We start from the raw sequence: 13,482 nt of genomic DNA, 5'->3' as shown, positions 1-13,482 counted from the left end.
ACACATTTTTACAATGGATTAAAATAAGAATCACTTTAGTCCTACAACAATGATAAATGAAAAAGAAAATGTTAAAAAAATAACTCCTATTCATTTCTGTATCATTTTTTGTCAGAGCCACAGGAAGCCACTAGAGAGGGGCTGAAGAGCCGCCACAGGTTGCCGACCCCTGATATCTGGAATGAATATAGTCAGTGAGGGGTCCCCACAAGTATAGAGAGACATGATGTGTGTGTGTGTGTGTGTGTGTGTGTGTGTGTGTGTGTGTGTGTGTGTGCACGTGTGCATGCATGTTTTGCACGGCAGTAACCTTCTCAACAGACCAGAGGGCAATGGGGACTTAAACCCCTACTTTTCAGTAGTTAGGAATCCTCTGCAGTTGGTGCAGCTGAAAGGAGACATGGGCTGGCGAGCCCTCATTAAAACAGATGGATGGATGCCAAACAAGTCAGTCTTTCAACGTTACGAACTACTACACTGCTGACGCTGTATCTTACGTTGAATGGGTCCATGATTTGGACGGGTCAGTGTTTAAGCAAAACCTAAGCTATGTTAACACTTAAGCTACTTTATCTTAATACTGGCTAACAATAAGCAACGTTTCATAATTAGCAGGTTAAATCTAATATTCATCACACTCGATGAAGGGAGAGGCAACGGCTGACCTAAATCTCTTCCAAGCCGTGTTTGTGAAACGGGTAATTGAAAGATGTTTTGAGGCTGAGGGCTTCCTTCTCCAAACTGCTTTTTAGACTTTGACATGAATTATTGAGAGAAGCGTCGTCTCTTCACTTCTCTCCAGGATGCCGGGTGGTTTTGTCTGCCCCACGGGGGCACGCTTTGCTGATAGAGCATTTCTCACTTCTCCTAAAGATGATTAAACCCCGCCAAGCCTCGCTTGCCACTAATAACCCCGTGATGGGTGTTTACAAATCAGGGTTACCTCGTCTTCCATGCCATCAGATTAGATTTCTATAAGCAACATAGCAAAACCAAACAGATGCTGGAGCTAATTTGGGGGGGGTGTAAGGTTAACGAGTGGATATGTTTTTGAATGAATGATGTGTGTTAAGGAGGCAAAGAAAATGTATGAAGCAACAAGCTAACGGTGTAGCTGACAGTGACAGTGTGGGATGTTTGTTTGAATTTTGGGGTAAATACCACCGGACCCCAGATGCCATGTGATGAGGTAGACGTGCAGTTTCTTCATCTTTGCTGGGTATTTACTGAAATTAAATCATTCTAAATCAGTCCCTTTTGCAGGCCCACAGCCAGGGACCATACCACAGTGTCCCTTTAGCGGTCCAGTGTATGCACTGTTAGCTTGTTGGTCCACACTTTTCTCTAAGCTTCATGAATCCATTCATTCACAAATATATCCACTCATTAACCTTCACCTTTCCCCCCCCCCTAATTTATGGTAGTGTTTATTGAGATGCCCTATCAGTTTGTATTGTCTTTAATTTGTATTTGTGTGTGTGTGTGTGTTTGGGGGGGTACTTCATTAAAAAACACATTTAACATTTCACGGAAACAGCTTAGTGTAATGATTTACTATTGCATAGATAAATGAGCTGTGTGTGTTTATTTCAGATAAGCTATTGATCATTGAAATGTGAACTGTGAAATCCAAGTGTCCTGGTGTTAAATGGATCTGCAAGACAAAATTCATCACAAACAGGGTAAATGTTCAAACCCGAGAACATGTTCACTATCTTCGACAGAGTCTGATCTTGGCGGATGGGACGGCGTCCACTGTCCCCTGATAAGCATCGGCCATTCAACACTAAAGTGGGCGAAACCCATCCAGGCTGAAATGCCTCGTACTGGAATCAAGGGGTGACTCTGCAAAATGACTGGCTCAAACATGGCTGCCAGTTAGAAAGTGTGATGCCATAGCAGCAAACGTGTTAAGAAAGGTCTTTTCTCCCTCTTAATCCCTTTTTACCCCCCCTTCTGCAAATGGGTCTAACGCGCATATATAATGCTCTGACAGGTGGTGCAAAGGAAAACCGACACGGATATACTACAATACAACTGCACGGTGAAAGTAATATATTCATGTCAACGTTCAGCTGTAATACATGTACATTTCTACATGTAATACCAATCTCATTCCTTGTCTGTTCATATGCTCCCAATCACTCCTATAGTCACATACTATAAGACACATTGATAAAATAGTGAAAGTGCAATTTAGTGCTTCAGTTTATATATATATATATATATATATATTATATGTGTATATATATTATATGTGTGTATGTATATTATATGTATGTATGTATGTATGTATGTATATGTATGTGTATATGTATATGTATATGTGTGTATGTAGTATATACGTACACTACCGTCCAAAAGTTTGGGATCACCCAAACAATTTTGTGTTTTCCATGAAAAGTCACACTTATTCACCACCATATGTTGTGAAATGAATAGAAAATAGAGTCAAGACATTGACAAGGTTAGAAATAATGATTTGTATTTGAAATAAGATTTTTTTTACATCAAACTTTGCTTTCGTCAAAGAATCCTCCATTTGCAGCAATTACAGCATTGCAGACCTTTGGCATTCTAGCTGTTAATTTGTTGAGGTAATCTGGAGAAATTGCACCCCACGCTTCCAGAAGCAGCTCCCACAAGTTGGATTGGTTGGATGGGCACTTCTTGCGTACCATACGGTCAAGCTGCTCCCACAACAGCTCAATGGGGTTCAGATCTGGTGACTGCGCTGGCCACTCCATTACCGATAGAATACCAGCTGCCTGCTTCTGCTCTAAATAGTTCTTGCACAATTTGGAGGTGTGTTTAGGGTCATTGTCCTGTTGTAGGATGAAATTGGCTCCAATCAAGCGCTGTCCACTGGGTATGGCATGGCGTTGCAAAATGGAGTGATAGCCTTCCTTATTCAGAATCCCTTTTACCCTGTACAAATCTCCCACCTTACCAGCACCAAAGCAACCCCAGACCATCACATTACCTCCACCATGCTTAACAGATGGCGTCAGGCATTCTTCCAGCATCTTTTCATTTGTTCTGCGTCTCACAAACGTTCTTCTTTGTGATCCAAACACCTCAAACTTGGATTCATCCGTCCACAACACTTTTTTCCAGTCTTCCTCTGTCCAATGTCTGTGTTCTTTTGCCCATCTTAATCTTTTTCTTTTATTGGTCAGTCTCAGATATGGCTTTTTCTTTGCCACTCTGCCCTGAAGCCCAGAATTCCGCAGCCGCCTCTTCACTGTAGATGTTGACACTGGTGTTTTGCGGGTACTATTTCATGAAGATGCTAGTTGGGGACCTGTGAGGCGTCTGTTTCTCAAACTAGAGACTCTAATGTACTTATCTTCTTGCTCAGTTGTGCAACGCGGCCTCCCACTTCTTCTTCTACTCTGGTTAGAGCCTGTTTGTGCTGTCCTCTGAAGGGAGTAGTACACACCGGTGTAGGAAATCTTCAATTTCTTAGCAATTTCTCGCATGGAATAGCCTTCATTTCTAAGAACAAGAATAGACTGTTGAGTTTCAGATGAAAGTTCTCTTTTTCTGGCCATTTTGAGCGTTTAATTGACCCCACAAATGTGATGCTCCAGAAACTCAATCTGCTCAAAGGAAGGTCAGTTTTGTAGCTTCTGTAACGAGCTAAACTGTTTTCAGATGTGTGAACATGATTGCACAAGGGTTTTCTAATCATCAATTAGCCTTCTGAGCCAATGAGCAAACACATTGTACCATTAGAACACTGGAGTGATAGTTGCTTGAAATGGGCCTCTATACACCTATGTAGATATTGCACCAAAAACCAGACATTTGCAGCTAGAATAGTCATTTACCACATTAGCAATGTATAGAGTGTATTTCTTTAAAGTTAAGACTAGTTTAAAGTTATCTTCATTGAAAAGTACAGTGCTTTTCCTTCAAAAATATGGACATTTCAATGTGATCCCAAACTTTTGAACGGTAGTGTATATATCAATGCATCCATCCATTCAAACTGCTTATCCTGCTCTCAGGGTTGCGGGGATGCTGGAGCCTAATATATATATATATATATATATATATATATATATATATATATATATATATATATATATATATATATATATATACACTACCGTTCAAAAGTTTGGGATCACCCAAACAATTTTGTGTTTTCCATGAAAAGTCACACTTATTCACCACCATATGTTGTGAAATGAATAGAAAATAGAGTCAAGACATTGACAAGGTTAGAAATAATGATTTGTATTTGAAATAAGATTTTTTTTACATCAAACTTTGCTTTCGTCAAAGAATCCTCCATTTGCAGCAATTACAGCATTGCAGACCTTTGGCATTCTAGCTGTTAATTTGTTGAGGTAATCTGGAGAAATTGCACCCCACGCTTCCAGAAGCAGCTCCCACAAGTTGGATTGGTTGGATGGGCACTTCTTTGAGCAGATTGAGTTTCTGGAGCATCACATTTGTGGGGTCAATTAAACGCTCAAAATGGCCAGAAAAAGAGAACTTTCATCTGAAACTCGACAGTCTATTCTTGTTCTTAGAAATGAAGGCTATTCCATGCGAGAAGTTGCTAAGAAATTGAAGATTTCCTACACCGGTGTGTACTACTCCCTTCAGAGGACAGCACAAACAGGCTCTAACCAGAGTAGAAAAAGAAGTGGGAGGCCGCGTTGCACAACTGAGCAAGAAGATAAGTACATTAGAGTCTCTAGTTTGAGAAACAGACGCCTCACAGGTCCCCAACTGGCATCTTCATTAAATAGTACCTGTTAGAGCCTGTTTGTGCTGTCCTCTGAAGGGAGTAGTACACACCGGTGTAGGAAATCTTCAATTTCTTAGCAATTTCTCGCATGGAATAGCCTTCATTTCTAAGAACAAGAATAGACTGTCGAGTTTCAGATGAAAGTTCTCTTTTTCTGGCCATTTTGAGCGTTTAATTGACCCCACAAATGTGATGCTCCAGAAACTCAATCTGCTCAAAGAAGTGCCCATCCAACCAATCCAACTTGTGGGAGCTGCTTCTGGAAGCGTGGGGTGCAATTTCTCCAGATTACCTCAACAAATTAACAGCTAGAATGCCAAAGGTCTGCAATGCTGTAATTGCTGCAAATGGAGGATTCTTTGACGAAAGCAAAGTTTGATGTAAAAAAAATCGTATTTCAAATACAAATCATTATTTCTAACCTTGTCAATGTCTTGACTCTATTTTCTATTCATTTCACAACATATGGTGGTGAATAAGTGTGACTTTTCATGGAAAACACGAAATTGTTTGGGTGATCCCAAACTTTTGAACGGTAGTGTATATATAGTTGAACTAATGTCTCTAGATCTCTCCATCAGTGTTTTAGTCTGTAAGTGGACTGAAAGTACCAGTAAATGGACTGACTGCATGAGAAGACAAAGTGTGCATCCTCCAGCTCAGAGGGGCTGAGAAGGTGCCTTGGCTGCTCTCCTGTCTTCTTTTCACCAGAGACGCACAGTTGTATGTAGCCTCCGTTGTTCTCTTGCCCCTCTTCCTCTGCGATGACTCGTTGTTTGTCATGAGTTACGTCAGAGGAGGTCCCTTTTTTTAAGGAGGACAAGCGCAAGGGGCTTCCGGGTAGCGTGGCGGTCTATTCCGTTGCTTACCAACACGGGATCGCCGGGTCGAATCCCCGTGTTACCTCCGGCTTGGTCGGGCGTCCCTACAGACACGATTGGCCGTGTCTGCGGGGCGTGATTTTTTTTCGAGCGCGTTATTATTTTTCCCACCAGGATTCCGGGAAGACCCGCCCCTACTCTATCTCTGATTAGCTAACCCTATCCCTAACCCCACCCTAGCCCTAACCCTAACCTTAACCAACCTAACCAACGGAGGCAACGTGTACTAGCCAATCAGAGGCAGAGTTCCCGGAAAACGGGTACGAAAAAAAATCACGCATCTGCGGGCGAAAGGCCGGATGTGGGTATTTGTCCTGGTCGCTGTACTAGCGCCTCCTCTGGTCGGTCGGGGCGCCCCCCGGATCGGCAGAGAGGGGGTGGAGCAGCGACCGGGACGGCTCAAAAGAGCGGGGTAATTGGCCAGATACAACTGGGGAGGAAAAAGGGAGAAAATTGAAAAAAAAGAAAGAAAAGAGGGCGAGCACAATTGAAGTTTAATGGGGTACTTTTTTTGGGGGGGGTTGGCGTGTTAGCCATGTGCGCACAGCGTAAACACACAAACCGAAACCGCGCACGTCTCCAGGTGTGTTTGCGTGTGTTATCGTGTTCCCTGATCTCCTCCTCTCCGAGGGTAACATTTAAATAGCAGCTTCCCTTCAAGTGAACGCACCCCCACATTGTACCCCAACATTGTGGGGGTACGTTCGTGAGACAGTACCATCCGTATCTGCATGCGATTCTTCTGAATTGCACTTTATTTATATTTCTCTTATTTCGGAATAAAATAATAAATACATAAAGCAATAAAAAAGTTCCAAAAGGCGGGGTAATTGGCAGTTATGTAAGAATATTGAAATGGCTGCTAGAACACATTATGTGTGACTCAGACTATACTGCGCTTGAATCCCCTTTCAAACGCTGTCAGGGTACTCGGGCCGGTTATGAGAGAGAGAGAGAGAGAGAGAGAGAGCGAGAGAGAGAGAGAGAGAGAGAGAGAGAGAGAGAACATATTTCTATCTATATGCAACCGCTGTCAGAGCCTGGATTAGTATTTAACCTCCTTCAATAGGCTAAACCAATCCATTACTACTGTACAAATGGTGGCTTAGAACCCCATCACATCCCTTGCTTTTGTTTTTTAGGGATGGGTGCATTTATTTCCGTCACTTCAAAATGGGCCGTGAGAACCAATTTTCTTTTTTTCCTCCCTCCCTCCGGTGCAAAACCGAAACTGGGCTGCCCTGGTCTCTGTCTCCGGTACTGCAAAGCGCTGTGTAATCCGGCTGAGTTCAGAGCTGTCCACGGTGCTGAAGGCGGAGTGGGCGGTTCGGGCTGTCTCGCAGGTGCCGTGTGACGTTATTTCGAGCAGAATAGGTGAACACAAAGCTGCCGGTATCAAAAAGTCTCACGTAGGCTAGAACATCTGTATTTTCATACGATACACCCTATTATCTCAATCCCCTCAGATAGCATGCAGACGTAGCGGAAATACTAAATAACGGCACAAAAAAGCACCTATCGCTATAACATCAAGCTCAACATTATTATTTTCTTCCCTCCTATTCCCTCTATGCACGCTTCCGCTTGACGAAACCACGCATGTGTTGATCCTTGCTGCAGCAACGTGCATCAGTTCCTCTCTCTGACCCTAGTGGCAATCTGCATGCAGACCGAGGCTCCGATGCTTTCCCCAGCTGCTGGATGTTAGAGGATCCCATCACAGGGATCCAGTGTGTTAGTCCCTAGATATAACGTGTATCGCGGCATTTTAGGGCCCGTTCGATCGCTTCATCGGAGCAAAACAAAACGGGTGATTTTGAAGCAAGCTCGCTTTCAGACTCCGGCATCCATTGTGTCCGGGCCAGTCGCTCCGCCGCTCTCCGCCCGGGTCTTGGTTTTTCAGACCCGCGCCGCCGCCGCCGCGTGCGTTATGTATCATAGGCAGGGAGCACAGTAAATAAAACGGGACACGTCCACCTGCCATAAAGAGGAAACGAAGATGATGACGACGGCTTCACTAAATTTAGCCTCCGAACGCTCGGCAGCAATGGCGAAGCCTTCCCTACCGCTGAAGCTGCTTCTCACGGTGTTTATATTCGCTAATCTTCCTGCAAGGTAAGAAGACTACGCACGAGGATGCCTTTAGTCCCAAATCACGTCACTTTGTGGCCATTTTTGTGTGTGTGGATTCGCTCGGGAAGAGGGGCGACAATAAAACAACAGAGAGAGGAAAAGGATGTATGTTAAAAACCGGCACGATACGAATTTCTCGTCCCGTTTTGAGCGTCACCGTTTGTGTTGGGAGCGGGGGGGGGGTTGTCACATATACCGCAGCTTTGAATCTTAATTTGTCTGATTTGACGGTTGATTGTGTCTTAGTCGGTGAGCCGCATCGTCATGTACATCGGAATGGGTAGATTGGTCAGACCGGAGGCAGGCGTACGGACACACGGCGCTATGCAAACAGTTAGACGAGGCTGAATCCCGTGCATTTTTAATACCAAGTCTCCTCATCATTTATGTAAAGAGGCCATCTGGGTGTCAGCCTACTTCCAGTGTATTGCAAAACCTGCGTAGCATGAGGTAGCCTGTCCGTCATGCCCCTGTAGCATAGCGGGATGAATGAGGCTAAAGCTACATTTAGCTTAAACCGTCTTCAAGGATCAAGTCTATTCTGAGAGTCAAAAGCCCCCCCCCTTTATCTTTCTTCTTCTTCTTCTCCTGAATGTGTCGGATTTGTTTTCTGTTGTGGGGAGTCGAGATCATGAGATCAAGTCGAGTCCTCGGTGCGACTACCGAGCGACCTAGTGAGCAAGCCCTGCTGAAATAAAGACGTGTTCACGTCTCAAAGAACGAGTCAAAATGGCAGACTATCCGCGAGAAAATACAACTGTAAAGCCACAATAAGGATCAGGGTTACACATATGCACTTGTTCCGAAGCTCTGCGCATGTACACGACACGCAGCGGGCTGCCGTGTCAGTTGTTACTTCACGGAAGTCGAAAACAAAAAAAAAAACAACAACAAAACAGTTAGTTGAAGGAAACTATTAAGTGCTTTTGTCACCACCTGTTATCATTCGCCTTCCTATTACCCAGGTAACAGGAGTAGTTCAGAGCAAATGGGGGGGGGGGGTTGTGTTTCCACGTCGTTTACTTCTGGTGCTGCTGCTGGAGGGTTAAAAGAAATGGAGGCTGATAAATCAGATCCTGCCAGGGCTAGGATGGACTCTATACCATGGGCCGTTTTACCTGTGGGTCGATTTACCAAAAGGTTCACCTGCCCCCCCCCCCAACACACACACACACACTATCTATTAATAAGGAAATTGCAATTTCATTGGTGTTTATTAGGTTGTTTGTTTTTACCCTTTTCCCATCAGCGCCAACATTTGGGCATGAAGGTCATACACCTAGGCCTTTGCTTTGCCTGATAACACATTGGTATCCCTAAATGATTTGTAGAGTTATAGTGTTTTCATTTATGCAGTCCAGAGACATGCATGTTTGGTGATTTTGATGTTATAAGTTGCACTGTAGGGGGGAATAGGATGTCATTGATGGGCCCTGTGAAGGACTGGCCCCCAGGTTCGATGAATGAATAAACGAATGAACTGACTTAATCAGTGAGCAGAGTAGGTAAACCATGCGTCATTATTGTATGGGACATACTGGATGAAGCCTTATGAGAATGCTAATATACCTAGTGCGTTGATATAAAACTTGTATGTCACACCAGATATACAGATGTGTGATTTCCTGTTTGACATACACATTATTACCTTCAGCCTTGTATTGTACAGTAGTAACATACTGTGTGAGATCAAATAGTCTATTGGTGTCTCTTTTGCGACGCTTTTAAACATATACATGCTGTAACCAGTCTTTCTGGTGAATACTGCACAACTAAATTGCATACTTTTCAGAGGAAAGTCTTCACCGATGAAATGTTGCACTTCAAATCTACACAGAATAATGACTAAGTAAGTTTGTAAAGCCAGTAGGTTAAGGAGGCCATGTCAGCTGGTGATGATGTCATGGCAAGGAGGGTTGGATGTTGCTCAACTGCTGTCAGGTGAAATTTGCTTTGTTGCATATTTGATTCATTCTCATAGCAGTTAGCCACCATTTCCCCATGGGCCTTTATCATCATCCTAAATATTCATGGGGACTGCCAGAAGCAAGCACATTTGTAGTTTGTGATGTAGTTCAAGGACATGAGGTTAAATCATGCTGGGATTTTGTTTTTTTTTTAAACCATAATTCTATCTACAAAACGAAACGTTTTTCATCTTGAATATGAAAATTGTCAGCTATAGCCTTAAATTGCAAAACAATAATTTCCCATGTGTCTTTAAGAAGGCCTCCCCCAAACGTTTACGGCAAGATAGCCAGATATGGTTCTGATAGTTTGATGGGAAATGTTGAATTTGTGTAACTGTCAGCAAAGCTACCTCAAGTTCTAGATCGGGACCTCTTATGATAATTACAACATTATCAACACATTGCACTCATCACTCTAGTTGAATTTGAGTGGCAGGCCTATGCTCTGATGTTTAGCATCTCCCTGTTATTTAATACCAGATGTTTATCCATGTTGGGCGGCTTGCCAGCTATCCTCAACAGCAACCTGCACATATCACAATATTGCAAAATGTGTCACAGCAACCTAACATGGAACATTCCCTGGTTAAACAAAGCTGATCTTTTGCAAACACTACTTAATCACCAGCAATTACCTCCTCCAAAAGAGAGTTGCTTTTTTTTATACCATGCTGTTTGACAAGACATCTAATGAACAGATGGACAGGTTCTCATAATAATGGATTCTCATCACCCAGCTGCTTTTTTGTGAGCAAGTGGGCCTTGAGTAGAGGAACAACTTTGTTGTTGAAATGCTGCAAACTGAGATAATTACCTTGGCACAGCATGGCTCAGGAGATCGAGTGGGTTGCCCAGTAATCGGAAGGTCACTGGTTCGATCCCCAGATCTTCCAGAGAGTGTGCCAGAGTGTCCTTGAGCAAGACACTGAACCCCTAACTGCTCCTGATGAGCAAGTTGGTGCCTTGCATGTCAGCATTCTCCATCAGTGTGTGAATGTGTGCGAGAATGGGTGAATGTGGGGTAAACATTGTAAAGTGCTTTGCGTGGTCAGTAGACTAGAAAAGCGCTTTATAAACACAGTCAATTTACCATTTACCTTCTTTCCAGAGGGAAGGGTGAAAAAAATCACCATAGAAATGAATAGCAGAATGTTTTAAATCTTCTGAAATGGAAAGAACTGATAATGTCAGCATCCAATTCATAAAATCAGTTTAAAAAACCATCTGGTAGCAACCTTGCCATCACGTTTACCTAGCCAACACAATTTCCTCATTTCATGTGTCCTTTAATTGTTACCTCTGCCAAAGAGGTAATAACTAAAAGGTGTCTGTGTTGGATGTTATGAGTAAACTGTTGAGCCATGGGGTAGAATTTTGCTCTGCAAGAACTCTTGTTTTATTGCATGTTGTTGCAATACTAAAAAGGCAAATTGAGATTAATCAGACCAATTTTCTTTTTGTAGTTGGTGCTCCAAATATTATACTGCAGGATTTGTGAAGTGGGTATGCCCTGTGATGGCCTTGGTGGCCTGTCCAGGGCGTCTCCCACCTGCCGCCCAATGACTGCTGGGATAGGGTCCAGCATCCCCGTGACCCTGAGAGCAGGATAAGCGGTTTGGATAGTGGATGGATGGATATGCTAACAGTCCTTTACCCAAACATTCACGTTATTTTCTATTAAATAATACACAGATTGAAACAGCACATATATTATTAACTAACACCATAAAAAATAACACAGAAAAAGAAGTTTGCACCACATTGCATTGCATCCACATTTCTTCCCAGCTCCTGTTTTCTTACCACTCGCCCACAATGTTTATCATGGCCAACTCCGGAAAAGGTTTACAATTGGATAGTGAATAGGAAAGAGAAAAATAAAAACGGTATTAACCCTTATTTCAAAATCCCCAAAAAAGGGGAGCCTGCACCACATCCTCCCTTGAATTCACCTTCTTGTACGTGCCTCTTGTGCTCATCTGGAAGAGTTAAGGACTATGCTGCTGTTGGCATATCCCAGACAAACTGACAGGCTGTCATAGTGTAAATCTTGATGTACATCCAAGATAGTTGTTTTCCTCTTTCAACATGGCGGTGACAACAATCAGACATCAAATGTTGTTTGCCTGGTGGAAAATAACTTGACAGGAGGGAAGTAGATCTCAGTTACAGCTACCTCTATCTATCTATTCTTTATTTCTTTCCCATTAGCTAAGGCTGCATACTCAGCAAGGTCTTTCATTGGCTACTGCTGTTCAGCCCTACAGGTGTCTTTATTCTAAGAAGAGACTCACATAGTGTGTATATATATATATATATATATATATATATATATATAGTCTCTCTCTCTCTCTCTCTCTCTCTCTCTCTCTCTCTCTCTCTCTCTCTCTCTCTCTCTCTCTCTCTCTCTCTCTATATATATATATATATATAACGTGTTGAAGCTCTCCTTAACCCTTAACAGAGGGGGGCTGGGCCGATGCCCCCCCCCCCGCATTAGCAAACTCACCCACCTGGGGGGAGGGGTGGGGGGTGGAACACCCTTTGAAAGAAATGAATGGGGAAAAATCTGCTTGGTGGCCATGTCATTCTATAACCCCACCCCTTCGCCAACCCCCCCCCCCACAACCCCTCATGTTTGTTTTTTTTCCCCTTTTTAAATCGAATGATACGGGGCGTGAGCAGTATTTGCTGAAACGACCAACCTTGATTTTTTTTTTTATGTTGAGGAAAAGCTAAGCAGATGAATCAAAGTGGTGGTGCATTCTGGAAGTCTGTTCATTTGGGTCACCAAGCTCCATTCTGAAACATGCCACCCTCCAATTTCATCCTTTTTAGGATGGATTTCTAAGAAGATACTTCGTTTTGTTTTTACTTGACAAGTTTTGTATGCATTTTTCTTCGGAGGGAATGTGCAATATCTACAAATAAACCATGTTTGCAAAAAACAAAACAAAAAAACAAACAGTGTTCATACCTGCATTTCTTTTGAAAGGGTTCAGGTATGGACGGAGTGGTCGAGCTGAGGGTAATGTGTAGCTTTAAAGTTTAAAATTACTCTGCTCAAACGCCTTGTTGATGCCCCTGATCTGACCTGTGGAGTGTCTGCTTTCTCCCATAAGAAAGGGCGTATTACAATCACGAAGGTTTCCTGTTCAATTCGATTAGGATTCTTCTCCTAATTCACTGGCGTCTTGAGCAGGTCAGAGCTCCCATCCACCCAAACCCCCACTGACTACACATTTCATTTGGATTCAGCTTTCTGCTGCCTTGTCAAATCAGTCTAACTTGCCTTATTTCACAGCAGCAGAAAGTAAGATTTTTTTCTTTTATTCCAGAATATATCTTAAAGTGGACAAACTGACAGTCTACTGTGCGCAGGTTTCATAGACAAGTGCAGCAGCAGTGCAGTCATTCCAATTTAAAGTTTAACAGCTTACTTCGCCCCCTCTAACCAATCAGATTATCTCAGATGGAAGGGGTGAAACTTCTGGCTCTTGATCAACTTTTTTCATGCAAATCAACATGCATGCTCGGTAGAGATGGCAAAAGCAGTTGCAGAAAGTAAAAGTCCAAACGTCTTGATGCGTGCTCAATAATCCAGGCAAGGAATCCCAGAAAGTTTAATCGGTTCATCTGGACACAACGTTTAGTGGGAGAAACGTTTCATCACTCAGCTGAGTGGCTTCGTCAGTCGCAGATGACTGCAGGTATCTCCAACCTCATAAAAAGC

The 13,482-nt window shown here is 43.0% G+C and overlaps 1 protein-coding gene across 2 annotated transcripts in view; it reads left to right on the top strand.

Moving 5' to 3' along the window:
* Positions 1-7,643: 7,643 nt before the first annotated feature.
* gabrg2 (gamma-aminobutyric acid type A receptor subunit gamma2) overlaps positions 7,644-13,482 on the top strand; it is a 79,930-nt gene continuing 74,091 nt past the window's right edge. For both annotated transcript variants that reach the window (XM_056284441.1, XM_056284440.1), the window contains exon 1: positions 7,644-7,761. In XM_056284441.1, the coding sequence (XP_056140416.1) occupies positions 7,646-7,761 (116 nt within the window). In that variant the 5' untranslated portion in view covers positions 7,644-7,645. The remainder of the gene's footprint in view (positions 7,762-13,482) is intronic.

This window comes from Lampris incognitus, chromosome 8 (genome assembly GCF_029633865.1).
Source record: "Lampris incognitus isolate fLamInc1 chromosome 8, fLamInc1.hap2, whole genome shotgun sequence".
Classification (NCBI taxonomy): domain Eukaryota; kingdom Metazoa; phylum Chordata; class Actinopteri; order Lampriformes; family Lampridae; genus Lampris; species Lampris incognitus.
The sequence above is the reverse complement of the archived record's forward strand: the minus strand, read 5'-3'. Positions and strand labels throughout refer to the sequence as shown.